This window comes from Monosiga brevicollis, genomic scaffold (genome assembly GCF_000002865.3).
Source record: "Monosiga brevicollis MX1 MONBRscaffold_4 genomic scaffold, whole genome shotgun sequence".
Taxonomy (NCBI): Eukaryota; class Choanoflagellata; order Craspedida; family Salpingoecidae; genus Monosiga; species Monosiga brevicollis.
In genome coordinates, this window is record NW_001865041.1 from 1,062,288 (window position 1) to 1,077,162 (window position 14,875).

At 54.9% G+C, this 14,875-nt stretch overlaps 6 protein-coding genes across 6 annotated transcripts; 3 read left to right on the forward strand and 3 right to left on the reverse strand.

Moving 5' to 3' along the window:
• Positions 1 to 1,696: 1,696 nt before the first annotated feature.
• Positions 1,697 to 2,774, forward strand: MONBRDRAFT_1476 (uncharacterized protein; the record flags this gene model as incomplete). Its single annotated transcript, XM_001743638.1, has 3 exons — positions 1,697 to 1,885; positions 2,019 to 2,469; positions 2,554 to 2,774. Coding segments are annotated over 3 exons (861 nt in total), but the record flags the coding sequence as incomplete, so codon positions are not given.
• Positions 2,775 to 3,378: 604 nt separating this feature from the next.
• MONBRDRAFT_6361 (uncharacterized protein) lies at positions 3,379 to 5,654 on the reverse strand (the record flags this gene model as incomplete). The annotated part of the gene is made up of 5 exons (XM_001743887.1): positions 3,379 to 3,489; positions 3,680 to 4,243; positions 4,421 to 4,823; positions 4,922 to 5,054; positions 5,228 to 5,654. Coding segments are annotated over 5 exons (1,638 nt in total), but the record flags the coding sequence as incomplete, so codon positions are not given.
• Positions 5,655 to 6,177: 523 nt separating this feature from the next.
• On the forward strand, positions 6,178 to 8,704 carry MONBRDRAFT_6362 (uncharacterized protein; the record flags this gene model as incomplete). The annotated part of the gene is made up of 7 exons (XM_001743639.1): positions 6,178 to 6,298; positions 6,627 to 6,850; positions 6,976 to 7,046; positions 7,134 to 7,263; positions 7,439 to 7,604; positions 7,680 to 7,981; positions 8,348 to 8,704. The coding sequence occupies 7 exons, from the start codon at positions 6,178 to 6,180 to the stop codon at positions 8,702 to 8,704; spliced, it is 1,371 nt and encodes a 456-aa protein (XP_001743691.1).
• Positions 8,705 to 10,200: 1,496 nt separating this feature from the next.
• On the reverse strand, positions 10,201 to 11,313 carry MONBRDRAFT_23508 (uncharacterized protein; the record flags this gene model as incomplete). Its single annotated transcript, XM_001743888.1, has 4 exons — positions 10,201 to 10,221; positions 10,265 to 10,541; positions 10,642 to 10,748; positions 10,891 to 11,313. 4 exons carry the CDS (start codon positions 11,311 to 11,313, stop codon positions 10,201 to 10,203), a joined length of 828 nt encoding a protein of 275 aa, XP_001743940.1.
• A 663-nt stretch (positions 11,314 to 11,976) lies between these two features.
• MONBRDRAFT_23509 (uncharacterized protein) lies at positions 11,977 to 13,128 on the forward strand (the record flags this gene model as incomplete). The annotated part of the gene is made up of 5 exons (XM_001743640.1): positions 11,977 to 12,184; positions 12,255 to 12,424; positions 12,564 to 12,680; positions 12,766 to 12,963; positions 13,051 to 13,128. 5 exons carry the CDS (start codon positions 11,977 to 11,979, stop codon positions 13,126 to 13,128), a joined length of 771 nt encoding a protein of 256 aa, XP_001743692.1.
• Positions 13,129 to 13,305: 177 nt separating this feature from the next.
• MONBRDRAFT_15103 (uncharacterized protein) lies at positions 13,306 to 14,113 on the reverse strand (the record flags this gene model as incomplete). The annotated part of the gene is made up of 2 exons (XM_001743889.1): positions 13,306 to 13,881; positions 14,000 to 14,113. 2 exons carry the CDS (start codon positions 14,111 to 14,113, stop codon positions 13,306 to 13,308), a joined length of 690 nt encoding a protein of 229 aa, XP_001743941.1.
• Between the last annotated feature and the right edge of the window lie 762 nt (positions 14,114 to 14,875).

The window sequence follows — 14,875 nt, forward strand, 5'->3', positions numbered from 1 at the left end:
AAAATAGGAGCAAGGCCGAAGAGAATATCCAATCGTATAAGGAAAAAAACTTGAATCGAGGGATAGAGCAGGCGTCAGGCAGGCAAGCAAGTGAGATCATGGGACACAAAATCGGAGCCAATCTTGAGTCGGTGGTTCTGGGTTTCTTACTTTGCTGGCCGCAATTCGAAACGCATCGATTTGCGTCTTGAGCCAAGCTGAGATGGTTCTGGCTGAGGTTGGTGTTGGACCAAAGGACAAAAGCTCGTCATCCAGCGCCGCGGCAGACGCGGCGGCGGCGGCTTCCAGCAGGTGCGCCCGTGTATTACGAGCCCCTGCGCGCACCGGGATCGGTGCAACGTAGAGAATCCCAACATGAACGGCAGGCAAGAGCCACTGCGTCCAAGCGTGGGCCACCACGGTTACTTGGATATTGTCGTGGGCATGGGAAAGGGTAAAGTACCGGAACAGGCCAAGGGCTTGTCGGACTTCTTGGCTCAAGTCAAGACCCGGGAATTGCAAAACACAGAGGGCCAAAAAATAGACGGCCGACACGCCAAAGGACAGAGATCGCAATGTGTCCAGCAAAGGCGCGGAGAGATGCCGAGCAAAGCACATGTGAAGACACCACACGGCCAACACGATCAGCTGCACAAGGCCAGGAGCGGTGGGAGGCGTGAAAAGAGACACGACAAGCATCGTGATGTAAGGGATGGGGCCGACCCATTGCTGGCGCAAAGCATTATAAATGCCTTTTTCCTGAGTTGGGGTTGCTGTAAGCTGACGCGTCTCTGCCGGGGACCAGAGCCAGAAGCAGAGCCAGCCGACGATCGCCAGGGCAAGGTCGGGAAGACCGAAACGGATGATCGAAGCTGCGTCAACATTGAATCTGATCAGGCCGGCATCACGGAGTTGCTCCTCGAGAGCAGTGTCTTTGAAATGCGCGGCAAAGGGCTTGTGCGCAGCCAACACAATCTGCAGGATGCCATGTGCCAGGCAGAGCAGGGATGCGTAGATGGCCACAAGACGGTATGTGGCACGAGTCCAGGGTGAGGCGGGCGAGCTGATGGCCAGGACCACGGCAGCTACGGCATACACCAATGAGGTACCGCTGCTTTTGAAAAAGGCAGCAGTCGCCAACGTGCTGAAGATGAGCACAAAGAACACGTGATTGAGAGCCGGGGTGCCGTGCATCTTGGTGTTCGTGGTGGAGTGGCCTGCTGCTCAAGGGATGCGGCTTGAGCTCAAAGCTTGGTGCTTTGGGGACCGAGGGTTACTCCACTCGTCGCTTGCAGCAAAGCCTTGCTTGCTAAAGCTCACTGCCACACACACACACACACACACACACACACACACACACACACACACACACACACACACACACACACACACACACACACACACACACACACACACACACACACACACACACACACAGACATTTCACGTTTTGGAAGATGGACGAGGCGACCTTGGTGCTGGTCGGTCTGGCCACGGGGGCTATTGTGCAGGGGGCATATACGGCCGTGGCACGCGATCGGGCAAAAGGTCAGGTGAAGTTGGCTTGTTGCTGTTTCATTCTTGTGTCTGCCTGCCCGTGCACATGCGTGGGGGTCTGCAACGGGTTTGACTGGGCGTTGGCGTTGGCGTTTGCATGTCGGTCGGAATGATAGAACATGACGGATCAGACGATGAGGAGGATGAAGAGACGCTGGACCTCACATCGCAACACGCGCTCACGTTCCCCATCTTTGCCTCTGTCTCATTGCTTGCCCTCTATGCCTTCTTTGCCTACATCGAGCTCCTTTACATGTGCGCCAACATGGTACTTGCTACCACAGCCTTGGCGACCCTGCTGCACCCCATGGCGCACATAACGTTGCACCGCGTCTTGCGCTGTGGGCGCGTACGAAGCGTAAGAACCTGTCATGGCCAGCATTTCTTCCTGGACTATGAAGTGGAGCAAGGCACTTCAAGCCTCATGCCTGATTGGTTGCTCACGGGCCTCATTACTGCCTTGCATTCGTCTTTGCATACAGGACCGCATCACGACTTGGCTTGCTGGAGCTGCGGCACTAAGCATCACCGGCGTATGGGTGCTGAGCAATGATTGGCGTCTCTTGGACCTCATCGGCTATGCCTTGTGCGGCTTGATGCTCAGCACCTTGCGCTTCCAAGATCTACGCACCGCCACCCTGCTGGGTGCTCTCTTGCTGGTGTATGACGTTTTTTGGGTCTATGTATCACCTTGGCTCTTTGAGCGTAATGTAATGGTCTCGGTGGCCAAGCAGCAGGCTCAGAATCCAGTCGAGGTAGCTGCCCATCGGTTGGCTCCGCGCTGGCAAGTACAGCTTCCAACCCTGGACCCACCAGTCAAACTCGTGTGTCCCGGGTGGACGGAGCCAGAGCACCTCTCCATGCTGGGTCTCGGCGACATTGTCTTCCCTGGTCTTTGCATCGGTAAGTCCCTGGAAGTCCAGTACCGCGCACGTGTAGGCTTCTTGCTCTTGACTTGCGTATTCAAACCTCCAAACTCATGGTTCATGCCCGACTGCTCGACCGTTGGACGCTCAGTATTGGCAGCACGTATGGACCGCTGCCTGCCAGCTCCAAAGCGGCGACCCAGCTATTTTGCTGTGACAATCGGGGCTTATACAGCAGGGTTGTTCTTGGCCATGTTTGTAGCCAAGCACTTTTCTTATGCTCAACCCGCTCTGTTGTACTTGGTACCGCTGGTACATGGTGCATTCTTGGCTGTGGCCTGGTCACGAGGCGAGTTGCAGGCTGTTTGGACCGGTTCAGGGCTACTGTCCCCCGTGTTGCCCAGCCACAAGTGAAGCAGCAGTAGAATTCAAGAAGCGCTGAGCGCGAACTCGGAAGTGATGGCGAGTGTGCCTTGACTAGATTTGCTATGATTCAATAACTGAAGCTCAATATGATATGAGCAGTCCTGCATTCCAACTAGACGTGAGCGTTGGGCATGAAAGGTGTGCGCTAGCGAGCTGTGCGCGTCCATTTGCGCTGGTGGTCGGGAGTGCTGCATTGGAATTGAAAATGATACAGCACACCAATGCTCCATAGTGGCTTGAAGGAACGGTCACCCAAACAATCAGACAAGCAAGAAAGAAGATCATTTCCATGTCTCGACGGGGACACAAAGGGCGGTGTTTGAAAACAAAAACAAAAACAAAAAAAAAACAAAAGCGAGGGGTATTTCAAAGATCTCGGCTGTTGCATGTCTAAAACCCCGTGCGTGTACCACGCAGCGTGCGTTTGGTGCTGCGCAACTCCAACTAAAAAGTCGCGGGCGCCGGCAGACGCCACGATGAGCATACCAAGTTGAAGCACCAGCATCAAGCAAGTCACTGGAAATCAAGTGGTCAAGAACTATGCACCCACCTGAGCCAGCTCGACCTTGCGCTCGAGCGTGCGCACGTTGGCGCGCAGACGCGGCAGTGCAGCTTGCTCTTGCACGTAGTCCATCACTGATGGCACTTTAAAATCCTCACGCTAAAGGCCCAGGCGAAGGAGGATCAAGGAGGGGATGGCAAAGCAAGTGCGTGAGGGATGGTGTCATAAACCAACAACAACCAAAGCGCGCATGACAGGGTGCTCGTCAGAGCACCGCTGGCGGATCGCTCGCGTTGACGAGCGCGCAGATAGACCCAAAACATGACCCAAAGGCACGGGTGCTACAAACCTCTTGCTTTAGTTCGTCATTGGCTTTTTTAAGCGTTGCGTTGCGGGCAGTCACCTGCTCAAACTCAGCCTCTATCTTCTGGCGCAAGGTTTCACGTCGCTTGAGTTCTGCCTGAACTTGGGCGAGTTCGCGCTCGGTCTGAGAGAGATGATCTTTTTGCTTGGTGAGAGCTTGGTTGGTCTTGGAAAGGGTCACCTTGAGGTTGAGCAGCTCCTTGCTGCGCGTGTCCAGAGTGGTATTCTGCTGGCTGTTTTCAATACGCAGTTGCTCAAAGTCAACCTGATGTAGGACGCCGCCGTATTCCTCTTTGTGCCGTAGATGCTCCGCCACACGGCGCTGCTGCTGTCGCAAGCTATTGGCCTTGAGTTGCAACTTATCCACGGTTGTTTCGAGGGCCTGGGGACCACCCCGACCGTGGGGCGCAAGTGTCCGGCAAAATGAGCGACTACCAAGCCTGGCTGGGAAACAGCGAAACATGATACGCAAGCCGCGGCATCGGCCACAAACCTGACTCTGAACTTCGTAAAAGCGTTGCAAAGTTTCCGTTTCCACCTTGCCTGAGCGCTGCACGCAAGCAAACAAGAATCAGGGTAGGTCAACCCAATCATCGAGGAGTACTTGCAGGCAAGCGTCCCAGAATGTGGCAACCGATGATGCATCTCGCACGGAAGCGATGGCGCTTGCACGGCAAACAAATTTCAAAAAAAAAAAGAAAAAAAAAAAAAAGCGTGGTGGGCTTACAGTCGTGGCAGCAGTAGCAGCGACGTCGTGCTGGAAGAGGTCAATCTGACCAGGAATTTCACGAACTTGTTCTTGCAAGTCGAAAAGCTCGGCCTGCAGGTCGGCCAGAGCCTTGTCCATGCGGGCATGATCTTCGTCGTACTCACTCTGAAGCTGGTCAACCTCGCGACGGGCCAACTCAGCAAGCTGTGCATCGGTCAGGGAGACGGGAATCTGCGGCTCGGCCGTCTCGGTGGTGGATGAGGCAGGACGCATGCGGGAGCGCCGTTTGGGATTACGGGTGGCGGTCGGCTTGGCCGAAGGAGCTTTGGGAGCGGCGCTCTTTTCGCGCATATCGGCCTCAGCCTTGACCCAGGCGCGATCGAGAATATAATTTTCTCGATCTACTTCATGCAGCTGCAACCTGTAGAAAGAAACGTCAAAACACGCACGCAAAGAGATGAGCTTGCGGCTGGGCCCAAAGGCGATTGGCAGCAGGAATTTGGGGCATGCTCATGAGACCTGAGTTCTTCGAGTCGTGTGGCAAATTCATCGTTAGAAAGGCTGGGAAAGGGGTCAAATGAAAGGTCGTCATCGTCATCTTGTTCGCCGTCCTCGTCCATATTTGCTTCTTCATCAACCATGATTGATACGCCTAAGAACGATGCCCGTGTGTCGGACAAGAGCGCGGGGTCAGGGAAAAGAGATGCACCATATAGCAAGGATATGCGCGTAACGGGACCAAAGGCCATTTCAAAGAGAACCCCCCGGTGGAACGGCTCGTCCGCTACGCCTGGGAAGCGCGACATTGAGGCAAGGTCCGCGTACCTGCGTTGGCTGCGTCTTCGGCCATGGCATCAGCAGCGTCATCAGCACCGGCAGCGTCATCAGCATCGGCATCGGCAGCGTCATTGACATCGACATCCTCATCGACATCCCCATCCATATTCGCATCAACGTCCACGTCGGCATCATCATTTACACCGGCATTGACGTTGGGGTGGTCGCCCGCTTCGTCGCTGTCATTCATGCCTGCATCTGCGGCTGCATCTGTATCGGTGTCAACGTTGAGAGCGCTTATTTCTCCGCTATCTGGCACGTCAGCACCGACTGCATGGCCGCCGTTGGCATCGCCAGTGCCTTCCTCTATCGGCTCATTAGCATCCGTGACTGCCACCTCCGGCAGCGGTTCAGACGGCTCACCCTGCAACGGCGAAGCCGAATCCTCCGGTCCAGGTTCGCTGACGTCCGCCATGGCAATTCTTGCCTCACCCAAGAGGCCAAGGCTTCAGCTCACTCCAAGAAGGTCCCTCGATGCAACAAGCAAGCAAAGCAAAGTGGCCCTCGCTGCTTTCAAATCACAACTGGCCCAAGCCTGCGCCTCCCATACGCGCTGCCAAAACGGTTCTCGATCCCAACACCAAGGCGGTCAAAGGAGGAAAAACACAAATGCTGGCTTCAGTTGTTGTCAAGCCATTTCGCTCACAACAAGTGTTGTAAACATTGTCATATTTTATTCTCTCCCTTCCCTTCTTCTTCAAACCAGCGAGCTACGCGTTTTGCATTTCCTTGCAGGTTGGCTGGGCTGGCTGCTTTGGTCGGTCGTGGGGTCTGGCTCTTTTGCTGGTTTTGCTTGCCTGGCTGGACAGGCTACCGGTGGCTTCTTGCTCGGGTGGCAGGCCTGTTTGATTCGTGGCTCTTGGCTGTGCTTATATCATATTCTTGGATGGTGGCATGGTCCTTTGACCTTTTTCTCAGACTCTTGTAAACTCGGCCCAATGTTGCGAGTTCAACTCTTGTGGGCATGCGCCCTTCTCGCGCTGCTGGCTGGAGCCGTAGCAGATCGGCATCGACCTGTTTTTCACATGGTCACGGATGACTGGATGAACGATCCCAACGGTCAGGGCTTCCGAACAGTGCAAACCTGACTTCACGTTGCAGTTGCAGTGCTGCAGTAGTGGCTTGTGCGGCGCATGCCACTGATAATCATGTCTGCCGCAGGTCCCTTTTACGACCCAATCCACAACAAGTATCATCTCTTTTTTCAGTACAAGACACCACGCACTTGGGGCCGTTCGTCACTTTGTTTTCCTTGGCTTGGGGTGTCCTTTGCTTCTCTGTTCTTTCCCATGCAACATTGAGCCATGTCTTTGCGCGCCCCATCGGTCAGAGCATCACAATTGTTATATCGCGCATCGCCGCCCCCTGCCCCCCACTACGTGTGCAGATGCTGTTTCGGATGACCTGGTCTACTGGAAGATGCTGCCCATGGCCCTTGACACGGATGAATGGTATGATCAAGGGGGTGTCTTTTCTGGCTCAGCCACCATTATGGACGATCCCGCGCGCACCCCTGTTCTGGCCTACTCTGTGTCCACCAATGACATGCAATGTCTGGCCTTCCCTGCCAATCGTTCTGATCCTGAACTCATCAAGTGGACCAAGTACTCGGTGCGTATAGTACCAAAGGCAATGCGAATGCTTTTGCTTTCCCTGTCTCAACATCAACAGCTGTGGTCTGATCGATGGGTCCTCTCTGGATGCTCATGTGCGCGCCTGACTCTCCGAGACCACAGGGCAACCCCGTCATTGACAGTCGCAACTCGACCGCACCCGATGGTCGCGATGACACGACGGCCTGGCGCAGGTCAGCGCACAACAAGAGCTGCGATAGTCCTGCTAACTTGACTTGCCATGCCACTCATTCCGGGGTGTCGGTCAATCTCACTTGTAGTGCTGACGGCAAGTTCTGGCGCATGGTATATGGCACTACGAGCGGTGCCATCATCTTTAGCAGCACAGACTTTATCAACTGGGAGCAAAACCACTACATGAACAGCGATGACAACAGCGAGCAATGGGAGGTGAGGGACATGGGTCAAATTCTTCACGTTCCTACCCACGTCCAAGGGGGGGCCGGGGGACGGTCTTGGGCTCCCCAGTGTAGCTCCTTGCTCTCTGTTGCTGACACAGGCTCACGCGACTACCCGACTCCCGTGGTATATCATGAATCTGTCGATGGGTGCCTACATGTCATAGTGTCCAGACTTTTTTGCGGTGCCGAACAAAGGCTCGGATGTGTACTGCCTCAAGGCCTCAACCAAGGGGCGAGACTATTGGGTTCTCGGCACCTACGATGACGCCAACAACATGACGTTTGTACGCCAAACGCCTGACATGGGCAATGACACCATGCTCTATGATTGTGCGTCGGCTATCTTGGTTTATGGCTCTACGTATGCATCCGTCCAATCTGATTTTATCGTTGTGTTTTCTGCAGACGGTCGCTTTTATGCCTCAAAGCGCTTCTATGACCCAGTTAACGAGCGTCAAATTCTCTTTGGCTGGGTGGCTGAGGAGCGAACCGTCGACGCGCACGGTGCCCCATATGGTCTGTTTCACAATTGTGGTCCACATGTCCGTAGGGATGAACTCATTTTTTCCCCCCGAGATGAGATGGCTCACACGTGTTCGGCTTATGGCCAACCCACAGGATGGGCCTCCATTCAGTCGGCACCACGAACCATTGGTTTGACGCAGGATCGCACACGACTCACTTACGAGCCCATTGAAGAGCTCAAGGTATGCATGAAACCGAATTTCTCCCATTACCTGCCTTTATTCCCATGTGTGTGCATTACCGCTTCCGCTGTGTGTGTGTGTGTGTGTGTGTGTGTGTGTGTGTGTGTGTGTGTACGGGCAATGTCTTACACACGCCGTCTCCACATTTTGGGTCTAGGCCCTCCGCACTTCGGATGCACCGTTGGTGCAAACGTCGGTGACTCTGCAAGCTGGACAAACAGTCACCCTTAACATCACTGGCACACAGCTGGATCTCTTCTTTCTCATCAACATTTCTGGTGTGGCCTTGCCGAACGGTGTTGTCGATGTGTCGTGCTTGGTACTCCCGGGTACTCAAGCACAGACTAATTCCGTCCGTGCCGATAGGCTCGACTGATTGCGGAGTTTCCGTGCTTGACAGCCTTGATGGACAAGAGCAGACGCTGGTTGGCGTCGGCTACGGTCATGAAAGCGTTGGACCTTATACTGAAAAAATGGATTTGCCTGGTGGTGACTACAAGTATGAGTAACGTTGCCATGTTTGTGGCCAAGCTCTCGAACCAGTTCTCATATTGGTCTACACTTTCGGCCGTTTGCAGCGTGACCAACGTCAACTATACCGATCCGCACGAGTGCGAACAAGTCTGTGATGCCGATGAGCAGTGCATGGCCTGGACCTACGTTGTCCGACCCCCTCTTCATGGTCGGTTGTCCCCGCTGCGTTCCGCCAGCTTACCTTTGTGAATGTGTGCACCGATGGGAGTGTGGGTATCAAACTAACTGGCTTTCATGTGATCAGCCTCTTGCTGCTTGAAAAGCACTGTTCCGGCCGCTGTGCCCAACGACGCCTGTACATCCGGCATTGAATCGCGTGCCCTGCGTTATCGCGCGCTTTATGTGGACACACACAATTCCAGCCTGAATGCGTACGTGTTTCAGATGTTTCAGACTGCGACTGTGCATGCATGTCGTACCTTGCCATGCTAACAACAATTGCTAAAAACCCAAATAACCTGGCCCTCCCCATGCCGTCCTGCCCTGCCCTGCCCTGCGCCGCCAACAGCACGGATGGGCATGTCAAGTCGCGCGAGGCCGGCGCATTGATGGATGGCGCCCCAGAAGATGTGGATTTGGTTGCTCTGGTAGGCTTTTTCCGTCCCCTCTTTGCCTCTCGGCCCTCTTTCAAAGACACCCACACATTTGAGGTGGTTGGCACGCAAAGTGGCGCGAATCAACTTATGTTGTAACTTTTTGCGCAACGTTGCAGCGTGTCATGGTGGACAACTCGGTGGTCGAAGCTTATGCCAACAACTTGGCCGTGTTGACGCGTCGAGTGTATCCCACATTGGATCAGTCTCACCACGTGCAGCTCTATGCCAATGATGGCCAATGCCAGTTTGTGGCCGCACAGGGCTGGCAAATGGGGAGCATGTTCATCGAGTGAATCCCGTCTGCAAGTACAAACGTACTGTTGAACAGTGGAGCTCTTCCAACCCAGTTAATTTCTTCCCCACTCTCCCACTCCCCCACTCGCATCCTCTTTGATGACGTTTGTTTCGCTTTGTTGCATATTCCAGCACTGAGAATGCCTGAAAAACTTGCTAACACTCAAATTGCTAAAATCAAATATTCTACAAACACTCCGCTCGTGGGAAGTGGTGGTATCTTGACCACCTCACATGATTAACGGTTGAGGAGGAGCCGTACAAAGTACGCCAAGAGGAAGAGATAGAGCGGCACCTCCCATCGAAGGTAGCGTGACCGACGCAAGACGAGAGCACGGCATGGCCACCCCACAATAAACATGAGCAGGAAGACCATGAGCCCGAGGGCGCTGCACAATCGAAATGTTCCCGAGAGCACGCGCATGTCCGTGAGACGAGGGCTGCATGCCTGGGACACACGTTTGCAGGCTGGGTCGAGGCCATGGCGCGGGTCACTGCTAGCACAAGTCTCTAAAGCTTGTCGAAGCTCTGTGCTCAAAATAGCTGCTGGCCGATACAGCTCGGCTACCTCATAGCGTCGGTGTATCAAGCGTGCGCCCTCAGCTCCCATGACATTAATGTGTAAGACGGGGGAGTGACACGTCTGATTGTGCTTGCCACGTGCCACCGAGGCGGGGTCATTACACTGCAATTCCAACAAGCCGATGTTGAGCTGCGTGATGGCAGGCCCCACGCGCTCTTGGGCATCGGCCATCCAGCGCAGCACGGCTTCACGAGGGCCGCCCCAACTGTGGGTCATTCCCGAGGAAGTGGCATCTACCAGCGTGCCCGAAGCAAATGCACAATGCGCATGGGACACCTCGGCAAGGTGCACATCTCCTGACAGGAAGACCACATTGGCGGTGTTGGTGGTTGCCAGAAGTGCCAATAATTTGGCGCGACTAGCCGGAAAGCGCCCCCATTGCTCGCCCGCCACCTTATCTTGTGCAACGAATTGTAGCCCCGAACCGATGATGGTGAGGTCTGCGCTCTGCGTACGCAGCTCCGACTCAAGCCAGCTCCACTGCTCGGGGCCCAGCATATCCTGAGCATGATGCTCCGAGACGTAGAATCGCGGCTGCCTCGACTTGTGCGACCTAAGACGCAGCCGAGCAGATGAGACTACATTTCCGTGCACGCGGCGATGAAACACGATAGCGCAGGCTCAAGTCGACATGACCGCTTTCACGGGCCTACCGATTGTCGAGCAAGATGATGCGCACACGAAGGCCATGCCATTGGTGGCGCCACACGGTGTACATGGCACTCTGTTGCCGCCGACTGGCAATTCCTAAACGCGGATCCTGAGAATGGTTGCCAGTGGCCCATGTGTGAGCATGTTCGTGGACAGAACGCAGATGGGCGTGCCCGACATTCACAAAGGGTCAAAAAAGCCGTCATAGTCGGGTGGCTGGTCGACCAGCCACCCTTTATTAAGCGACCTACTTGATCGAAGGTATCCTGAAGTAAACGTTGGGCCGTGGTGCGCAGCTCCCAGCTTTCGTCGCCGTCGTTTTTGCCATAGTCATGGTCATCAAAGACGGCCAGGAGTGGTGTGTCGGCGCGGAGTGCTTGAAAGTCGGGAAGAGAGAGTAGCTGCGCATAACTTTGCTCGAGGGCTTCGACCGTAGCTGGGGTGCGTAGCGGGGGCACAATGACACTGTCCGCGTACACGTTGTCACCGAGCAGCACCATGAGATCTGGGGCAGCTTCTCGCATTACTCGCCACATCGGATTGGGTTTGCGCTGGTTGGCGCAGGATCCAAACCCAATTCGAAGTACATCTGCATCCCGACTCTCAACCCCGGCCCCTGCTGCCAAACCGTGCAGCATTGCCAGCCAGGCCCCAAGGACCCCAACCAGCCTCATGACGATCCCTCCGCGGTCAGAGGCTGCCAGTTCGCACACAACGACGACGTGTTCTTGTCTTGTCGTGTGTGTGTGTTAGATGATTATCAGCGTGCCTTGTCAGACAAACTGTCACAAGCAGTATGAGCGCGGACGGAAACCGCATGATGGAGCTCTTTGACGAGGAGGCGTCAAGGCATTGGTGTCATTTTTTACTTTTTATTTTATTTTTTCTGCCTAGGTGGGGGTGCAACACCTGCCCTCTTTACCGTTGGACTGCGGCTGTGCATCGCTGGTTGGTGTGGCGTTGAGAAGACCTGCATCTCTTCGGCGCTGCAAGTCAGACACAAACGAGGCTGAAGGCTTGTCTGCACAGCATTCATAACAAGCATAATAACATGGCGACGGTGGCGCCTGAGGTCAAGGCGCGCATTGCTGCCAAACGGGCCGAGGTACGAAGCACATTTGACTTTTGCTGCATCAGTCAACCCAACAGTTGCGACCCGGGACCTCACAGCCTTCTTACTCTTTGCCAGGCCCTGGCACGACGGGCGACGCGCCAGCAGACACGGGAACATGGCGAACACAGCGGTCCTCAGCTGCCATCGGCCGTTCTTGTCGAACGTCATTCCATCTCGAGCGAGGCAGCCAATGCTTCCAAGACAGGTTGGAGATGACTGAGCGATGATTAGCCGCTGTGCCGTACCCGTAATGCCCGTTTACCAGACACTGCACCATCTCACACGTTCGGACGCAGCGTCCTCAACGCCAGTCGTGCGGCGATCCACGGGCTTCTTTCGTGACACCCAGGCTGGCTTTCTACTGGAAGAACCTCCCAACGAGCCCGTAGATGTCAACCCCAAGCGAGCCAAGAGGCATGAACACACCCCAGGTCGGTTGTGACCCATATTCGCGAGCTCATTTGTCTACCAAGACCCTCAGATGACTGGTGTGCTGGACAGGGGCCGAAACCATGCCAAGCTACCCACGTGGCCCAGCCTGCATTGATTGCGGCCAGGAGTTTACCGAATCGTTCCTGGTCAAGCACTTTGGAGTTGTGGCTTGCAACGCTTGCCGCGACGTGTACAAGGCGGGCAAGTACCGCCTTGTCACCAAGACCACGGCTTCAAAAGTATGTTTGTGCTTTTTTTTTCTGTTGTTGTTGTTGTTGTTGTTGTTGTTGTTGTTGTTGTTGTTGTTGTTGTGGGCTCTGCAAGCATTCGTGCTATCGGTGGCGGCTCACCTGTTGTGAATGCTGACGAGCTGCGTAGGAATACCTGCTGAGAGATAGTGAGTTATCAGGTGGGCAAAGCAGCCTACGCTTCATCGAGCGGGACAATCCTAATAATGATACTTACAACAAGATGAAACTCTTTCTTCTGAGTCAGGTTTGTTGCAACCTTTTTCAAGTTACCGAGTCTGGTCAGGCCTGAGATGTTTCTGTGACTTGTTGGACGCCGCCCATGCCCTCAGGTTCAAGAGCGCTCCTACGCTCGCTACGAGGATGAGTTTGGCCTGCAAGCAGAGCATGACCGACGGGCAGCGGTACAGCAAGGGCACCAAGACCGTCGACGTGAAGAGCGCTTGAAGAAGCTCCGCAAGGAAACTTTGACCAGCGAGTGGCTGGCACAGCGGGTAGTACACGAGCACACATTCAACCCTGAGGACGAGGTGCGGCCATGGTGTACCTGGTTGCCTTGTTCTCGGTGCTTTTTCCCCCCGCCCCTGCCCCTCTTAGGTCGGTGTGCTGTGCTGTAGGTCTATGATGAGGAAGAGGATCAGTGGACCAAAACGTGTGCTGATTGCGGGTTCAAAGTGACCTACGAGCGTATGTGAGAAGGTCCTTTGTTGTGTCAACCTTTTTATCTCTTCGTGGGTGCAAAGGTGCATTGTCCGGCTGGGCCGGGCGTACGTGTGGACACATTATTGATATCTGGGACGCTCTCCCACGTTTTTGAATTGAATTCAAGCATGCGCAAACGAACCATGTGAAGGACTTCTTGAGTAAGAAATCTAGAGGCCTTGTTGCTGTAGCCATGCATCGACGCGATTGCGCAGCTCCGTTTGAGTTCCGCTGTTCTCGAATACAACCTGTGCCCGCTTTATTTGCTCTGCGGGCACCATTTGAACGGCGATGGTGGCTTTGGCTTGCGTCTCCGTAACGCTGTCACGTCGCATAACGCGTTCAATGCGGGTGCGCTCGGGTGCTGTCACCAAAACCACGGTGTGGCACAACCGATCCAGGCCACTTTCCAGCAACAAGGGTGCGTCCAGCACCACGAAGGAGCGCCAGTACCATAGCCGTGCAAGAATGAGCTGACGTAGCAACTCGACAAACACGGGCAGATGCGTAGCTTGATTGACGACACGCCGCACAGCAGGAGTCGCAAAAATGGCTTCGCGCAAGGCTTGGCGATCCACGCGCCCATCTGCCTGACACACTTGCGGCCAGAGCGGTGTCGTGCCACGAGACAAACTGGCCCGCAGCCGCTTATAGCCCCAAGTTCCAGGTTCCAGTACACCACGCGCAATGTCGTCGGCGTCGATAATAACGGCTCCGTGTGCGCGAAATAGCTGGGATATGGTCGACTGGTTCGGCGCAAGGGCGCGCAAAGTTTTGATGTGCCGTGAGCAGGCGCAAGGGTGGCGTGAGTTGGGGCGGTACAAAGGCTTCCCACTACACACACTGCCGCATGAAATCACTCACTTTGCCTGCCGCGATGCCACCAGTGAGTCCAAAGGGACGACAGCGGTTACCGAGAATATAAGTCAACGAGGTCAGTAGCAGCCAGGGCCAAGCCACCACAGTATGCTGGGACATCCACTGCCAGACCCAAGGGCAAACAACCAGGCCAATTCGCAGCAGTCGAGGTGCGCGGTCTGAAGCAACGCCTACGGCGGCACTGCCCCCTGCAAGCACGAGGCCGTACAGCATGGTCCCGAGCCAGCCTTCAAGCATGCCCGGTGTTTCGCTCCGTAGTGCGATTGCGTCATCCGAGGAGCCGAGGAGAATGACTCGGCGCGCACGAGATGTGCTGGTGGCCCAGAGGTTGGACACAGACTCGGCAAGACCTGAACGACTGATCGAGTTGAGTACCACCTTTCCTATGGCCAGCGGTTGATGTTCACCTCCACGGCTAGGGTCCCCGGGCCGATCGTCAGGCGTCAATCCCATCCACGACAAAGCTTCGACGGAGCGTGACCAGACCGGCCACATCCTCAGGAGCGCCTACTGAGCCACCATCCACCTAGCCACAGCCAACCGCTGTGTGCGAGGCCAAAACACAGTCTAGCCAACTGCAGCACCGGTCATAAGCGTCACGTTCAGCCAGCCATGCAGACCCAGTCCGTGACGATGAGAAATGCGTGCTTTTGCTGTTTGTGCTTTTGTCGTTTCGAGCTTTTTTTTTTTCTTTTTTTTTTTTTTCTTTTTTTTTTTTTTTTTTTTTTTTTTTCTGACGTGATGATCATTCAATAATTCATTTCTCCGCATTTTGAGGACCGGTGAGCGACGACCTCTGACTCTCTCTATTTGACTTGGCGTCAGCCGACGGTCAAGGTAGGGCTTGTGGAGCATATTCCA